Genomic DNA, 18,347 nt, shown 5'->3' with positions numbered 1-18,347 from the left:
AATAACTTGTTAGGTCAACGGTATCACAGTGATGAGGAACACACATGTGCTGTGGCTACTGGTTGAGGTCGGAAACTTTTCGTGAACGCACTGGGAAGAGAGTTGTATACAAACAACAAGAGTATCAGAATAAAACTGAAAGCGTTGCCGAAAATTAGCAAATGTGGCGATTCGTTCATTTCTTCAACAGAATGGAGGCTCATAACAGTCATTAGCGAATATAAATTATATTCTCGAGTGATATTTTCAGTGGTAAGTGTCGCATGTCCTTTTAAGTTTCGTTTATCTGGCTGATGGTCGGCCAGTAGACTGGTGTTTCAAAATGTTCTGGTTAAATCAGCGAGTTAGCTAATATCTAATAAGAGTTGTCTAACAGCACATGAAGCTGCTAGCTTCAGTACTTAGCTAACAGCTAAGGCCATGCTAGTCCGTTTATTTAGCTATTTTAGCTAACTTGCCAGCTGCTGCCCAACTGTGTGTAAGCATAATCAGTTTCCACTCAGGCGTTAAAAAGACAGCAAAAAGATATGTAGCTAGTTCTCTCCTCCTCAAGCTTAGGATATATTGGTATCAGCTTCTAATGTCCATTGAAATACACCCACTGACTATACAGTAGGTGTATCATAGAGCACTATTAACATGTATATGGTACAGTCAGTGTTATGTAGGGCTGCAACAAAATAATTAATCCCCAGAGCCCAAGGTGATGTATTTAAATAGCTTTTCTTGCCCAACAATAAACAGTCCAAAACCCCAAAGGTATTTCATTTAAAATTATATGACAGAGAAAAGCAGCACATTTGAGAAGCTGTAACCAGAGAATGATGGGATGCATTTGTGCTTGATAAATGACTTAAATGTTCAATAGATTATCCAAATTCAAATTGTTGATTAAGTTGTTGTCATCTAATTGATTGATTGAGTAATTGTTTCTGTACTGATGTTATACTGTCAGTATATCATGCAAGTAATACTTTAGTTAAAGGTTTCTGTGAAAGGATGTTGGCAAGATTTTGTTTTATTAGACTTATAGAGCTGCCAATTTTATATGCGTGGGCAGATTTGCATGTGTCACAGAGTTTATTCATTTGATTTATGTATTTATTAAAATCATAATCTGCTTGGTATTTACAGTGTGTGTGGAGGCAGTGATATAAAGCTGAGCAGGTGCAGTGTATAAGTTACAAAGAGGTGTTGGTTGTGGGCAGTGAGCAGGACACATGGCAGAGGAAGGCAACAAGCTGACACTTAGGCGCCTGGAGGCACCGATCCACAAGTTCATTAAAGTGGCTCTACCCACAGACCTGGAGAGGTTACAGAAACACCACAATAACATACTGAAGGTGAAGGATGAAATCTGGCTGGACACATGTTGCACCCTCACATCCACACTCTTACTTCCAGTCCACAGATGGATAACTGATTGTTTTTCCTTTATTTTTGCAGTACCAACAAAGCCAGCAATGGGACCGGCTTCATCTGGAGCATATCAATGCGAGCAGAACGGTCCAGGTATGAGATAAAACTCTGTAAACTTCCAAAAGCATAGTTGTTGTTGTGTGTGTGTGTGTGTGTGTGTGTGTGTGTGTGTGTGTGTGTGTGTGTGTGTGTGTGTGTGTGTGTGTGTCGTCTGTGGTAAGAATCAGGGCAAGAAAAGAGCTGTTACACTGGCCCATTTGATGTGTGTGTGTGTGTGTGTGTGTGTGTGTGTGTGTGTGTGTGTGTGTGTGTGTGTGTGTGTGTGTGTGTGTGTGTGTGTGTGTGTGTGTGTGTGAGTACTTGTGGTCTTGTTCACATGGTGGGTGTGAAATGTCTCAGAGGATGTTGTTGCCTGGAAGGCACCATGTCTCTGAAGGTGAAATAACTCCAAATGGGCACAAACCCATCCTCTCACCATTACTCCAGGGACATGCTCAGAGTGCTTTCCCGTGTCTTCATGGTGGTTATCCAGAGTAGGGGTTAGTCTACTCTTCTTAAGATGTGTGTGCTTATATTCCATAGCATAGAAAGATAGACAGGTATGTTGGTAGGTAGGCAGATAGATAGATAAATGGTGGGCTAATTTGTCCTTCTGAATATGTTTTTCAGTCGGTTTAGTCTGCCTGTTTATCTTTATTGCATCTGTGCTTTGTCGCTTCTCCCAGAAAGACAGACTGCAGTCTCTCCCCTTACTTGATCATTTACATTTACTCCTACTAGCCAAGCGCCTAGATAACCCCCAGACTCAGTACCCCCACTTTTTCCACAGCAGCCAAAGCAAACACCATGAGACAGGGGAGCGGAATCAATACCGTTTTATCATGAATATTTGCTATTGAGTATGTGTTTGGTTGGTCTGTCTGTGTGTTTGTACGCTCACGATTCATTTTCAGGCTGACAGGTGTCTGACCTGACTGTCTCTGTGTTAATCAGTGTGTCATGCACACAAGGACAAGTGTATGCATGTATGTTTATTCATGTTGTGTAATTAGCTGAATGTGTTATCGGCAGTGCGTTGAACCCCTGAGCCCAGGCTGGGCTGCGGCCTGGAGGGCTGATGGCAGGGATGTAATCCTCCTGTCACCCTCAGGGCACGGTGGGTCCCCAGCCTCATATCTGAACCTCATTAAGCCCACACCCCAAGACACTTACACACACATTTTCCATCTCTATAACAGTTTATTGGGATGCTGAACCTATCAGCAAAATGAACAAGAACTATTATTTTTCCTGAGGATTTAAAATAGGTGTGTAGAGTTTTTTATTATTAATAGTTAAGGATCTTTTTTGATTTATTCTGTATAAATTGTTTACTGTTATTAGAGAGATTTGGTTACATAAATGAACATTATTGGAATGGCTTGTTATATTGTATGTCTTTGTCTCATCTGTATCTTTTGTGTGTTGTGCTGTGAGGGCTAGATTTAACCATGTTTGCTTGTCTTTATCCTTGCATTTCATTCATTATTTGGCTGTCCCCCTCTCAATCTTACTGAGAAACCTGCTCCTTTCCTGTCTACCCTGCAGCAGTTGAGAGCTAACGTCAGAGAGATGGAGAAGCTGTGCACACGGGTCCGTGCTGAAGACACTGACGCTCTGGAAGCGCTTGTCAAGCCAGTCAAAGACAGGGCGTCAGCCGCATCACGAGACTTCCTGCTTTTACACTCTAATCCTGTGCGTCAGCCTGCGCCACCACCTGCCGCTCAGCCTTCCAGCTGTGTGTCCAACAGTTGCCATGTTGATGACGATGTGTGCAAGGAGCCAGTGTCTGGCAGACAAATTCAGCTCCACCTTCCACAAATCCCTGCTGATCAGATTGCAGCTGAGTCCTGGGACAACCTGGAAGAGGTGAGAGGGCCAGTCCCTAACATACAGTCTGGATATCTATTTTAGACTCATCTTAAATTTAAAAAATTTAAAAGTAATTAATTTGTCAAAGTAAATCTTATCTTGTTTGTTATTTAGTTATTGTTGTTATAGACCCTTTGTGTTGATACTGTATATGTGGGTTCAATGTGTACAGCATATTCTTGGTTATCAAGAGAAGGTCTAAGTTAAAGTAAGCTTTACTTCCTCCTGTAAAATAAGAAATAAAAAAGGACCAGAGCTTGGATTTAAGTTGCACAGGCACTGCCCAAATCACATCCTTTGTCTTTCTTGGCCTTGTCCATGTGATTCTAAACAAAAGAGGTGATTATATTATCTCAGCTTAGCACTTTTAGCAATTTTTAAAAATTCTGACTAAAATTATCAACTCTGACATATGGCAATATTAATGATTCATAACTGTTTAACTTTTTTGTTTGGAGTTGTTTGTGATTTCATAGTTTTCACTATCAATTTGGAGTCAGAGTCATTCTAACTAATAGGTGCCAATGCCAATTTTTCACCTCTTAAAAATAGGTAAAGAAAATGCATAAAATGAAGGGTTTCTTAAATAACAGTTGAGCAGTTATGAAAGTTTTCTGCAGAGGTAGTTTAGCGAAATGGCAAACAACAGATCTTTTTCACAGCAGACATTTTGACTTGTCATAGGAGGAATAACAGTTGTGTTACTTATAACATCAACAATGGCTTTGTTCTATTCAAGTCTCCTAGTAAGGCATGACGGTAAGCCAGCATGAACTATACCAGGACCCTGAAACTAAAGCAGCTAAATGGAATTCAGCCATCATTAATTTCATCATTTAAACCTGTGCTTTTCCTGCTGTGACATGTCAAAATGTTCTTCATGAAAAAAGTTGGATAAAAATCAAAGCACTAAATGCAAAGTACAAGAAAGTAGTTCTTGAGCGGTACTAAACATCTCTATGGTTACATTATTCATCCTGCTATTGCAAGATCATCTTGAGCTTCCTGACAGCCCGAATGAAGCTGTTCGGAGCATCCGAGCCTTCCATCAGACTGGCGAACAGCTTCATCCCCCAGACTGTCAGGAAGCTCAACAATCTTATTTGTTTATATTTCTTATCTTTTTTTTTATATTATACTTGTTGTACGTGTCCTTATTGCACCGTGGGTCGGAGAGTATTTTCAATTGCTCTGTATGTCTGGCACATATTGCAGAATTGACAATAAAGTTGACTTGACTTGACTTGATCATCTAACGCAGTTGCCCCCTCTTACCTGTCCCTACAGACGCCCTTAGTCCCTGACAGTTTGGACGTACTGTAGTTGTACATTTGTGTGATAATAAGCATCACAATGAAATAAATGTGGTAATTCTTTCTCTCTCAGGATCTGAAGGAACTGAGTGGTTTGGTGACGGAGTTCTCTCTGCTCGTCCATGTGAGTATGAACACTCAACTCTGCTGTGTACTTCCTGGCTGCTACATTCACATTTCTCTATCTACATGTGTGCACAGCTACCCCTGTGAACGAAAAACAATGACAGAGAGAGTTTGCCTATAGCGTTTTCCAGGAAGTGGTGCGTATTTGACCGTGTGTGCTTGTGTTGCCTGGAAAGGCTCCTCTGAGAGGAGCTTGCACAGATCGGCTCAGGACTACTGCTGGGCCCCCACAAAGCCTTCACCAAGGCATGAGGAGAGATTGAGGAGTAGACGAGGGCGAGAGGGAGGATGTGGGGGAGGACGACGGCGGGTTGTCCACAGGGGGAGAGGTGGGGAACAATGGATACATCGGAGCAGGTGGAGAACAGACGGCTCAGATTATCACTCTATCCTCGGGGATGGAGAGAGAGAAGCAGGGAGGCAGAGTGAAAGAGAGATTAACAGTGAAAAAGACAGAGAGAGAGAGTGAAGATGTAGTTAGGGTAAAAACAAAAAGACAGAGGCATGAGGGGGGGGGGCAGAAAGAGCATAGACATGTTGTTGTGGTGTCTCAAGGGTGAAAGACGCCATCAGGGGAGTAATATTCCAGTTCTCAGCCACAGTGGAAATACTGAGTGTGAGTGTGTGGTTGTGTCTCTGTCTTTGTCTGTACATGCGTCATGTTAGTGGCTGTTCCGGTGTCTGTGTTCTTGTCTGTATGTTTTTTGTCTTCTCAGGCCACACGATCATAAGCCTATAATGTGATTGTACTGTATAAAATTGACAAATACAGCATTTAAATTATTGAATGATTAATCTACTATTCCTTATATTATTAATTTACTCTGTAAAATGTAGCCGGAGTCTAATGTGTTACATTTGCTTATTCCGTTTGATTAGAGGCTTGTAAAAAGCAAATTTCATTTGAAATCACTATAACTTTAAAGCAGAGGACAATGTATTGTAATATAAAACAACAACAATAAAGTAAAATATGTTTACATTTTTTGTCGTACTAAATGACTAAAAGGGTGCATTGTTTTTCCAAAACTGGAAGAGATGCATTCCTACGTGCACAAATCAATTATTCAAAAGATTATTTTAGAACTAGCTTTCACCCTAGATAATTATAGAATTTGAAAATTTTTCCGGTAATTTTTCTCATATTGCTTAGTCCAATAAAAAACACATGACATATAAAAACAAACTTGGTTAAATATATTCTCACCACAAGGTCCATTTAATTGAGCGGTCAATCAAATCACACAATTTTCCTCAGCAGGTTACATTTTTCTTTTATTGAGCTAATAACTACTGAATGCACCTTGGAATGAGACTGTTTCATACACTTTCATTTTAATAAATTTACCCTAAAACTCCACCAAAACAACTCCACTCAAAATGTGTGACCTCATCATAAGAAAACATTCAGGCTTATCATTTAGAGCTGCAAACATTAGTTCATTATTTGGTCAGCAAAAAAAATTAATCCGCAACTGTTGTGATTGTCATTTTCTTTCTTTTTTTTTTTAAAAATAGTTTGTATTATTATGTTTGGGCCTTTTAATGCCCTCAGATAATAACCGAAAACTAGGTAAGAAGAGATGCATCAAAGGTTGCTGACCAAACTCAAACCGGGGACGTTCCTCATCTTTAAGCCACGAGGGGCTCCTCGCTTTAGTCATTTTGACTCTCCAATGTGAGGATTCGCTGCTTTTTTCTGCTTTATGTAGGCCTAATTGTAAATTGTATATATTTGGGACTGTTGGCCAAATAAAACAAAACATGTGAAGACATCACCTTGATTTGTGGGAAATTATAACACACTTATCGAGAAAATAATATGAATTGATGATGAAAATAATTGTTTGTTGCTGCCCTATCTTTTATCCTGGTGAAACTGCTTCTTTGAAGGGAGAAAAAACAGCACAGAAATTGAGAGAGAAGATCTAAGAGGATGTGATCTGTGAGTGGTCAAACTGCCTATCTTCAGTCAGAACAGGAAGCTTTTACATGGGTATGTGTAAAAGAAGTTATAAAAATGGACAGAGCTGAATCTGTAAAATAACTTTTAGAGAGGGCCGAGAAGTTACAAAAGAGGGAGAAGCGGTGTTGAGGAAAGGTGAGGAAAAAGAAAAGCAGAAAAAATGTGCTTTGGTTGTTTTTTGGTCACTGTGTCCATCCAGCCCTCACATGGAGAGAGACAGCTACCACTCTGAATATTTCATGAAATCTACACAATACACACACACACAAACCTACATGTCTTTAATATCAAATGCATGCAGACACAAAAAAAGCTTTTTCTCGATCTTCCACATACACACTATGACCCCACCCCCAGTGAATTCTTCTTTTGAATATACCTACAAAATCTCCACATACACTCATACATACCCTTTCCATGTTAACTTGTGACGTTGAGCAGAATTTGGACAGAAAAAAAACGTAATATACACAACAGGTGGTTGCTCTTTCGCATGTGTGTGTTAATATATATGTGTGTGTGTGTCTAACCCCTGTGCAACAGTCCCAGCAGGAGAAGATCGACAGCATAGAGGACAACATCAACACAGCCGCTGCCAACGTGGAGGAGGGGACCAAGAGCCTGGGGAAGGTGTGTGTTTGTCTGTGTTTGTCTGTGTTTGTCTGTGTGTGTGTGTGTGTGTGTGTGTGTGTGTGTGTGTGTGTGTGTGTGTGTGTGTGTGTGTGTGTGTGTGTGTGTGTGTGTGTGTGTGTGTGTGTGTGTGTGTGTGTGTGTGTGTGTGTGTGTGTGTGTGTGTGTGTGTGTGTGTGTGTGTGTGTGTGTGTGTGTGATGGGGAGATCGATGGCACTTTGCCTCCCAGCCATTCCACAGCGTTTGTCCCTATTGATCTGTTCGAATACGGAGGAAAGCTGCAATTAAGGAAATAGAGAGAGGAGAGGGATAAAGAGGAGGGGAGGGGAGGAAGAGTGATAGAGAGGTAGGAAGAGAGGGGTGACAAGAGAGAGTCTATGTGTTTGTGTGCGTGTAGCATTAAGGAGAGGTTTGAATGACTGTTTAATAGTTTTTCAGGAGCAGCATTCGGGCCTCCATTATCAATTCAATACACTCTTACACACTGAGTGTAACTCAGAAGGACAACTTGGTGCCTTTCACACATATTAAGCAGTTGAAATATTGAACTTTTTGTCTGTAATACTCAGAATGAATCACCTGTTTTTGTTAATCTACAAGACACAGACACCACACACACACACACATATTGATTGTGATATTTTCTTTATTCTTACTTTACTTTCAGTCATTTATTTGGGATTAAAGCAAAGAAATGCTTCTTTGTCAGATGAAGAAGTCTATTTCAATCTGTGTTTTGCTCAAACTTTTAGGAACAAAATGGAGGTGTAAAGTAATTACACTGCAATTAGAGACTCTAATAGACAGTAATGACACAATCGGGATTCCTGTGTACTGAGAAAACCTGTAATGTTAACACTGGACAGTAAATAACAAAACTCTTCTGTGGATTATCCAGAGTAACATATTGTCTCTGGAAAGACATACTATAATACTATTTTAATAGTTATCATCAATCCTTATAATATTTTTACTGGCTGAAGCTTGTGTCCATGTGTATGCATGGAGGGAAAAATGTTTTGGGATGGCAGCAGTAATTGCAGACTGATATACCAAAATCTAGGCAAATAAAATACAAACTGCATGGCTAGATATCTTTTTTTTTTTAATGAAATGAAAGTGCAACGACCCTTAAACAATTTGAACTTCAGAGAGATGTCAGATGTTTTACCGTGTTTGAAAGCTTGTAATCTGTCATCAGGTCAAACAGCGTTACATACAGACACACACACACACACACACACACACACACACACAGTCACACAACACACATTCCCTTCATCCTCTACAACCTGTGCCCAGAGTCCTTTTAACTCAGCTCAGATGAAATTAAAATTCCCTTAACTGCCACGGGGTGGGGGACAGGCAATGCTCGCTTTTGAACTAGATTAATTTAATGGTAAAGTGTTAATCAAGTGTGTGTGTGTGTGTGTGTGTGCATGTGTGTGTGCGTGTGTGCATGCGCATGTGTGTCATTAATTGTCATCAGTAAAGACCACCTTCCACTCTGATGATAACAGCTGTAATAACACACAGGCCACATCGCTCTGATTTCTCCTAAATGGAGATAATGAAAACTCTTTGATGCAGCTATGGAAGTGTTGATTTACATTTACACATGCAGGCTTGTTTGTGTTTTTTTTTCCCCCGTCCTCCTCTCGGTGGGTTGATGTGTGATCATGAAAGGATAGACACGTCCAAACTCTATCGCAGACTGTCTTGAAGCCACAAAGAATTAACACCTCCAAAGGTGTGTGTATGTGGATGTTAAATTAAACTGGGACATATCTCTTCTTCCTGTCTTCCTAGACGGTGGGCTACAAGTTGGCGGTGTTGCCGGTTGCTGGGGCACTGCTGGGCGGTGTATTAGGAGGTCCACTGGGCCTGCTGGCTGGGTTCAAAGTCGCAGGGGTTGCTGCTGCTCTTGGGGGGGGCGCCCTGGGGTTTGCTGGTGGAAACCTGGTCCAGAAACACCGAAAAGCCCGAGTGGATCTACAGATGAAACGACTGACAGCACTACCACCAGAACCAGCAGCTGAACCAGAGTCGAACAAGGACAAATGACCCAACAGTTCTGGTTTGTCCTCTGACCTCAGGTGCTGACTAATCACTGAGGCTTCAGTGTTGACTGACCAATCAGAAGCACAAACTAAACCTCTGGCGGTGTCCCGTTGCCTTAAAGAGACTCAAGCCCTGTAATAACAGTTTTACTTAGTCAGATACTTTGATGTTCGTGTGTGAATGGTTTGTTTGTGAGGATGTTCATTTTATACACACAACTGATGTTTTTATTCAGAACACAACTGAGCAGTTATATACACTGCATCTTTTAGTGTGTGGTTGGGTTAGTATGACATCACATCTCTTCTTAACTAAAAGAAATGTTTTGCACCAAATAAATGAAGTTGATTTAACAGACCCAACCATTCTGCCAAATGCTATCACTAACAACAACACTGTTCCTCATGCTAGAATCTTTTTTCAGATTATTCTTTTTACCAGTGATCATGCCTCAATATTCCAAAATACAAAAAGCTGCAATAAGAATGATGTATGGAGAAAATGTTTTTTCGCCTAATGTCACTGTGGTTATGTTTACATGAAAATGTAAATTAAAGTGGTTGTGCTTCAATCATTCTATAAATTATACTGTATATATTTACGGACTTGTTTTTGCAAAGTGTGAGAGCAAAATTGCACAAAAAGCGCCACTGTCTAGATCACTTTAGGGACCGGAGTGGAAGAACCTGCCATGTATCGATTATACTGCTGCTGATTTTCTGCCAAATAAAATGCTTCTGTTCAACAGTAATACCATTCATCGGATAGATATTAGAGTAAATGACACCAGTAAAGTTCAGAGAGACTGACATACAAAGCATCAGACAACACAATATCCTGTAAAATGGTTTTTAATTTACTTGTTGATTTTTTTTTTTACCTCTTCTCCTCTGAGATGACTGGTTTAGAAATGGCATCACACTCCCTTCCCCCCCCTGTTGCTTTCCTGTATGTGGGCTGATATGTCACTATGCAGGCATCTATTGGCCTCTACGGAAGGGCAGGACGCACAGTACAAATTTAGCGATGGGTCCCCACACTCAATCTGGCTTCTGCTTTTGGATTCATTTATGCTCAGGGGATCTCAGGGATCTAGACTTGTACCAAAAGCTCATATAAAGAGACAAAACCAGTTTTAAGAGAACTTGTATAAGGTGGCAGACTGTAAATTTCCACCGTTCATCACATGGGTTTTCCCCTCTCGTCTCGCTGCTTTTTAAAACACTGGGATGACACCGTCTTTTCTCCCCCAGCATGATGACACACTTGACAACAGGTAACAGCAAAAACAACAGCCATTTCATAAATTCATTACCATTTTAAAGTAAATCATTGCAAAACCTTTTCCCCCCCTCTATTTGAATCCCTGGAACACAACTCAGAGGTGTCATGCAAACACTGTGCCTTTAAAAAGGTATCCAGCCCCCTTTGACTTTTAATGTTTTACAGTAGTGGAGGTAATCAGCATTTTAGACACTGAACAGAAAAATAAGACGCTCAGATTTCTTGGGTACAAAATTAACAAAAATTCCTGATTGCATAAGCATTGATGTCCTTCAAGACAATAATTAACAGAGGCACCTTTGTGAACAGTTACAGCCTTAGGTCTACTTCAATAGGCCTGTAATAGCTTTACACATCTGGACACTTTCTTTCACATTCCTCTTTGAAATCCTGTGTAGATTTGGCTTGGTTTGAGGTTGTCTTGCTGTAAAATATACATCTATAGTAGTATTTTTTATTTATTTTTTTACCAGTATTGCTCTGTACTTTGCTGCATCAACGGTAGAAGGTATACTTCTACCGTCACAAGCCGCCCAGGGCCCGCTGCAGAGAAGCCTCCACGCAGCATGCTGCTACCACCAGCAGGCTTCATGATAGGGATGTGTTTTTGGTGTTGTGTAGTTTTAGGCTTATATTTAACACAGAATTTAGAATGATGGCCAGAAGGGCTCATTTACTTGGGACAGTATTTTCTGTTGATTGTTGACATAAATAAAATCCTAATTACATCCACTGTGATTCAGTGTTGTAAAACAGTGACGCATAAAAAGGTCTGAGGGGGCGATACTTTTTATAAGCACCGTAAGAGACATTATATAATCCATAACCATTAAGTACCAGGGAGATAAGAGGTGCATCTCAATAGGCTGGAATAGCTTGGTCTCTTCTGTTAAAGTTATGTTTAAAATTATGTTAGCCCTACCAAGCATTTAAAAATATTTTTCTATTCCTTCAGGACTTCAGGACAAGATATGGAGATACAGCTACTTCAAACAGCCATATTGTTATAACTTGTATTATACAAATGAATTAGACTAGAGTTGGTCATATTGAGATGCAGCCATGAGGTCGGAGACTAAACAAGCATCTCCTATTACACAGGCTGAACTGGACTACCCACAGATAAGAACCGTACAACTGGAGTGAGGGAACTGTTCTGTTTTTTTTTAACTACAAAAAGCCGGGTGATGTAAAAGAAAGAAATAAAATAAAGAAAACTCTGCATTTAATTTAGACCAACAATGAGACTCCCATGTAGCACAAACATATTTACAAGCTCCAAAAAATAAAAGTAAAAACACTTCTCTTGATGCCCTAATGCCCCTAACCCCTGCCCACACACATTTTCATCTTTACCCCCTTCCATCTGATCCAAAATAAAAATTGTACATGAAAGACTTATGAAAATATAGGTTATTCCAACATGGTTGTGTCGTGGACTGAACTCCTATCTTCTCCTCCTGTTCTTCTTTTTCTCATCTTTCTTCCTCTTCATTCTCCTGCTCTTCTCACTCTCTCTCTTCAGTAAGGGTGTTGGGTGTTGCTGTTTTGTCCCGCTGGCCTGTCCCAACCTGAACCCCCTCCCTGACTCTGGGGCGTGGCATTGAGTCACAGGATCACTGGAAGGCTGTTGAGGTCACAGCTCGTCACGGTCTCGTGTGAGGATGGTGTAGCGAGTCTCGCTGGGTGCCAGCTTCTGGAACGAGCTCTCTGGGGGGCTGCTGGCCACTTCTCCTCCCGTCTCCTCCTGGGGGGGAAAAGTCAGAACAAACAGTCAAGTTTCACAAGACGTAGCAAAACCAGCTTCCAAAGACTCAGTAGTGCCCTCTGACGCTGCGGTCTGACCTGTCCGGGCGTGCTGTCCGTGGGGTCAGGGCCATGGTGAAACTCTCGGTGTAGCTTTCCAGAGTGAAGGTCCAACACAAACTGTCTCAGCTTGCCAGGGATACTGGGGGAAAAAAAACGCACAGAAACACACATTGGAGAACATTGTTGTATCCTTATTGTAAAACTCTTACATTTTCCTTTGGGACTTGTTCACACAAGTCAGATTAAAAATAAAAAAAACTCTCTTATTAGGGGAACTGAAACAGTTCCTGTGACAATAAAGAGGGAATGGTCTGACATAATAAATTAACTGCACACTGTGTTTTTTTACCTTTGTGAACAAAATGCTTTACAATTTAGCCTCTTAGTCACCCATTCACACACAATCACATCACCAAACCTGCAATTAATGGATGACCTACTCTGCCTCCTGGGCCATATCTCCAACATGAAGTTGGTCCATAGGTCAAAAGGATGGGACAGTCACAGAGATGGACGAGAGCCTTTCATACAGTAGGTGGTGTTAGACTGTCAGGTGTTTTAACAGATAATATTAACCTGGAGGGCTAAATAAAGTCCCCTAGGCAGCTGTTAGCTCCAGAATAAATTATATGTATATTATAATTATATGTATAGGTGGTAATGACAAAATATGCCAATAAAATCTAAAAACTACATTAAGTTCATTTAAGTTATTTATCTTTATGTTAGTAGATCATGTAACACATTTAAACTCCAGTCTGTTTGACAAAGGCATTTCTACACACAAAGTTCACCAATAAAGACAGAGTTTAGATTAGACTAAACAGCTCGTGGCAGCAGCAGAGGACATCAGTGCCTGTGCACGTGTCATGAAGTAGCATTAATCTTCATCAAAGCTGTCCTGTGAAGTGTGCTTATTAACGACAGGTCATGAGCTGTGATATCACACGGGCAGAGCAGGTCCCCAATCACAGCTAACCCCATGTGTCAGAGCAGCATGCAGACACACACACGCAAACATACATACACACACACACACACATATATATATATATAAACATATACTGCGCTAATGTAATTACAAGCTGTGTGCCACATGCGGTGGTGATGTGATGTAATTAGGTTGTGGAGGGCTGGTCAGTCCTCAGGGCTTCTGTCTATCTGATCAGACTCTGATTGAGGATGGAGGGGGGGGAGGCGGGTGGTCAGGGGCAGAATAAATAAGATTAAATTAGATTAGACTGGATTAGTTTAGCACTTATTGCACGTGCCAAATCATGTCACATTAGCTCCGGTGTCCTGGCCCATTCATAAAGGACAGATTTTAGGAGGTGTGACATTTCTCTGTTGTTGAGTGCACAGTGGATTATGGTGTGTGTGTGTGTGTGTGTGTGTGTGTGTGTAATTAACTTTATTTAAGGAGATCCCGTTAGGAACAATTTCATATACGCTATCAGTATCAAGCAATAATTGCTCAAAAATGTCAAAAAGAATGCTAAATATATCAGACTGATTTGACATGTGGATGATTTATGTGTTAATTACAGCTGCATTTGTGGTAAGTTTTCATTTATATTTCTTTTTGCATGAAACAATGACAAGCCCCAATAGAAAAAAAATAAACTTTTCTAAATGTTTAAAGGGAGATGCACACATGGTATCACAAAAGAAATAAAATATGTTGGTATCGTTTGAAATAACCACATAATCATTTATTAGACATTGATAGTATTGTGCATCTTTAAGGACTACTGTATATTGTTGCACACATGCACTAAATTTGAAAGAGGAAGTGAAAGGTGGTACTTACTTGAGGTCTTTAAAGTCGGGATAGACATACATGTGTCTGAATGAGTCTATAGCGATGACGGGACAGTCAGCAGGAGTTTTCTGGATATGGAGCAGAGGATGGCGAAACTTCTCGCAGTCCGCGTGCAGGAAGTTTATAGACCCTGAGGAGGAGACACCAATGCCATGAACACCACTTCTGTACACAAGGCTGTTTGGTTCTATGAGTAACTAAAATGAATTTCCCTGATAGGTACAACATGCCACAAACACACAGACTCACCTTTCTCGCTGATGAGCTGGCGAGCCACTTCATGCTGGAACTTCTCTAAGCTTGCGGTGTCTTCTTTAACATGGAACAAGATAAGGAAAGGAATTCCTTCCTCAGTCAGCTCCTGGAAAACACAAATACATATACACACACAAAGCGTCAAGGACAGATGGAGTCAGGGCCTTTCCGTGGCACAGCAGATGGACTACCCACAGACACCATGAATACACTCCAGGCTGTTTTTCGTGTAAATATCTCTCATATACGTCATCTAAATAGCCAGATTTACACAAACTAATATCAGGACAAAAAGCAATAGAACAAACAGACAATGCTCTATATGAAAAAGCAAGTAACAAACCTCTCCATTTTCAAAGGTGATCTCCCTGACCAGAGGCACACACTTGTCCTGGACCCATGCGTAGGTCAGGTCAAAGTTGGTGAGTGAGCCGAGGTAGACCATGTCAGGGACGCCCTCTCCCACAGGCTTGTAGATGATATTGTCTCCACTGAAGCGCTCGGCCTCAGATACGGCTCTATAAGAGTAAAGCAGATAAGAAAAGTTTAAGATAAATAGAAACTGAAGAATTAAGAACTAAGCCTAACATAAAGATGGTGTTTTGTCTCACCCAAAGGCAGCCGTGAACGTGCAGTCATCTCGAAGGATGTTGGCAACTTTTTCAAATGTGTGGTAGTTATCGGAGTCCCTATTTTCAAAGTAAGCTATGATGTTTCTCTTGCTCCTCTGTTGAATAGGAAAGTCAAATAACGTGAAATGAGAAGAGAAATAATACTGTGTGTGTGTGTGTGTGTGTGTGTGTGTGTGTGTGTGTGTGTGTGTGTGTGTCTGTCTGTCTGTGTGTGTCTGTCACTCACATCCAGAGTATTAACCTCCTCCATTGAGTGTATCTCTTTCACAGGGTCGACCTGCTGCTGGCGGATGAAGTCAGCGATGGCTGCCACTGACCTCTGACCCCTGTACTCCCTCTTCATCATCATCCCATTGCGGAACAACTTCAATGTCGGATACTTGGTGATGCGGTACCGCTGGGCTATGTCCGCTACACAGCAAGGGAAGGGAGAAGTTAAGTAAAGAAGGACAAATCAATTGATGAAGAGGAAGACGCTGAGTAAAAACACATGGGGATGGGTGGATGAGAAGCGGGAGCAGTGACAGAGACGGCGGTTAAACCTCAGTCTGAAAACACTGCCTTCAGTCAGCTCGGAGCTCTGATCTCCCACATGAAAGCTGCCCCCCGCCAAGAGTAAATATTCTCTCTGCACACACTGAATGAGAGTGCGTGTGTGTGTGTGTGTGTGTGTGTGTGTGTGTGTGTGTGTGGCAGGTGTCAATCTCCCTGCGGGGTGTCTCTAAGCCTCCCGTCTTCACAGGAAGCAGCAGTTTTGTCATTAGTCTTCAAACAGTTTGCAGGTCATCAATAATTCTCTTTAATTTGCTTTATCTCAAAAGGCTGAGGCTGGTGGTTTATGTGTCTGTGCTTTGCTGTCCTGGGCATCTATGTGTACATATGTGCATCAAATATAGTAAGTGTGTGTGTGGGCCTTCTTTCATTTTGAATGAAAAAGGCACACACACACACTTACTATATTTTATGTACATATGTACACATAGATGCCCAGGACATATATATATATATATATATATATATATATATATATATATATATATATATATATATATATATATATATATATATATATATATATATATATATAAAAAGGTATATTAAAAAACAGATTAATGATTTTAGTAAGTAAAAATAAGACTAAGATTAGTTTACTTGTCTTTGTTTCACATAGTTATGAAATAAATTTTGATCACATTAATAAATGTGTATGCTGTATGACACCTATTTGAAAATGTTAAAGAACACTGAAATTGATTAAAAAGGTAAGTAATACTCACAATGTTGGTCACAGTCGACACGGGCAAACACCACCTGCTTGGTTTCAGGGAACTCCTCCCTCGCTATGTTAGACGACTCCTCAAAAATTGGATGGAGCATCTGACTGAACCTGCACCTGTAAGGGGGGTAGGGGAGGTGGTGTGAGGCCAAACCGATTTCCTTATTTTGTTAGTAAATTAAATAGATTTTTAGATCCATTGGACTAAATTTTGCAGTATTTGACAATGTTGTCAAATGATTTTTGCCTATAACAATTCCATTACGCATCCATTAATTAGACCAAATGAGATTAAAACAGACACACTATGTAAAAATCCTTTTAAAATAAATCAACAAAATCTCTACTGCGAATGACAGCAATCTAATTATACTTATTGCACCATGTGGCATTCATAAGAAACATCTGCATCATGAGCAAAACTCATTTAAACATCCTTGATATAATATACAGGTCCAGTGACTGTGGGAGAGAAACACACTTACCAGTCTGCGTAAAAATTTACTAATGCCACCCCAGCATTATCTGCAAGGAAACACACATACACAAAGAGGAAATAAATATAAGCCTCTATACATTACTAAATACACTGAGAATGTATAATTTGATAGTAAAACTAATTACGGTAATTAGGCTTATCAATCTTAAACCCCTCAGTGTTCTGTCACTAACTAAAATAGTAAATAAAACAAGAAAGCAGAGTACAGAAATGTATGACCAGTGACTCATGGCCATATATACGTATCTATCATACCACCCATTGGTAAAATTTCATTAAATGTTTATTTGGTGAAAAGGTAAGCCAAGGGCTAATGACTATCAAGTAGGTCAGACCTGCAACAATGAGGCAAACAATTAAAAAAAAAATATAGATATATATTGAACATTAACAAAAAAAGAATAACTTTCTTTCTAGGTTATCCAAATATTTTAGAAATCATATCTGGTGAATACTGGAAAGATTGGTGACAAATATAACAAGGCAGCAATTGGTGTGGCCAATATGAACATATTGTATGTGTTGAAAGGAATCCAGGGGGTGGAAAAAAACTTTCAATGGTGCTATCCACACCAACAACTAATTGCGTAATAGGCCAAGGTGGAGGGTGGGGGTGTGGCCTTGACCAACTGTCACTTTACTTGTTTGAAAGCCATGATGTCTCTCTGTCTCATGGGTGGGCCAAATTCTCTGGGCAGGCAAAGCAGAGAAAGGGGAGGTAACCTTGCTCCTTATGACCTCATAAGGAGCAAGATTCCAGATCGGCCCATCTGAGCTTTCATTTTCTCAAAGGCAGAGCAGGATACCCAGGGCTTGGTTTACACCTATTGCCATTTCTAGCCACTGGGGGACCATAGGCAACCTGGGGGAACTCATATTAATGTTAAAAAACCTCATTAAGTGAAATTGTCATGCCATGGGACCTTTAAGGCAAGTAAGGAAAAAATAGTGGACAACTAAGATCTGAATAAGTATTAAAGGAATAGTTTGACATTTTGGGAAATAAGCGGTTTCCCCGTTTTCAGTCTTTATGCCAAGTTAGCTTCATATTGAATGAATAGACAGAGTTGTATCGATCTTCTCATCCAACTCTTAGCAAATAAGTACATTTCCCAAAAGGTCAAACTATTTCTTTAAGACACTTTTAAAGAGTAAAGTGTGATGCCTTACTTAGGACGTCATCAATGTTGGCTGAATCCAGACTGGTGATTTCTGCTTGTCCAGGAGTAGAGAGGCCCATCACCTACAGGTACACAGGGATGAGATAGATTGCATGAGATAGCAATTTAAACGTAAAAACACAGACTTGCTGGTTAAGACAATTACGTGGGGGAGGGCAGAAA

At 40.4% G+C, this 18,347-nt stretch overlaps 2 protein-coding genes across 3 annotated transcripts in view; one reads left to right on the top strand and one right to left on the bottom strand.

The window, feature by feature from the left end:
* Window positions 1–18: 18 nt before the first annotated feature.
* On the top strand, window positions 19–10,013 carry stx17 (syntaxin 17). Of its 2 annotated transcripts, none has more exons than XM_028580487.1 (7): window positions 19–252; window positions 1,209–1,343; window positions 1,447–1,512; window positions 3,007–3,327; window positions 4,717–4,767; window positions 7,279–7,365; window positions 9,176–10,013. In XM_028580487.1, the coding sequence occupies exons 2-7, from the start codon at window positions 1,221–1,223 to the stop codon at window positions 9,428–9,430; spliced, it is 903 nt and encodes a 300-aa protein (XP_028436288.1). In that variant the 5' UTR covers window positions 19–252; window positions 1,209–1,220; the 3' UTR covers window positions 9,431–10,013. The 2 variants fall into 2 exon arrangements, with proteins under 2 accessions (XP_028436288.1, XP_028436287.1); XM_028580486.1 differs by having other exon boundaries at window positions 1,135–1,343.
* A 249-nt stretch (window positions 10,014–10,262) lies between these two features.
* erp44 (endoplasmic reticulum protein 44) overlaps window positions 10,263–18,347 on the bottom strand; it is a 12,427-nt gene continuing 4,342 nt past the window's right edge. Inside the window, exons 2-11 of the mRNA XM_028581117.1 lie at window positions 18,175–18,247; window positions 16,991–17,030; window positions 16,507–16,622; window positions 15,456–15,640; window positions 15,209–15,324; window positions 14,941–15,115; window positions 14,592–14,703; window positions 14,331–14,472; window positions 12,557–12,659; window positions 10,263–12,458 (exon numbers count right to left, since the gene is read on the bottom strand). Of these exons, the coding sequence (XP_028436918.1) occupies window positions 12,348–12,458; window positions 12,557–12,659; window positions 14,331–14,472; window positions 14,592–14,703; window positions 14,941–15,115; window positions 15,209–15,324; window positions 15,456–15,640; window positions 16,507–16,622; window positions 16,991–17,030; window positions 18,175–18,247 (1,173 nt within the window). The 3' untranslated portion in view covers window positions 10,263–12,347. The remainder of the gene's footprint in view (window positions 12,459–12,556; window positions 12,660–14,330; window positions 14,473–14,591; window positions 14,704–14,940; window positions 15,116–15,208; window positions 15,325–15,455; window positions 15,641–16,506; window positions 16,623–16,990; window positions 17,031–18,174; window positions 18,248–18,347) is intronic.

Source organism: Perca flavescens, chromosome 6, assembly GCF_004354835.1.
Source record: "Perca flavescens isolate YP-PL-M2 chromosome 6, PFLA_1.0, whole genome shotgun sequence".
Lineage (NCBI taxonomy): Eukaryota > Metazoa > Chordata > Actinopteri > Perciformes > Percidae > Perca > Perca flavescens.
Note: the sequence above shows the minus strand (reverse complement) of the source record. Positions and strands in the feature narration are given on the sequence as shown.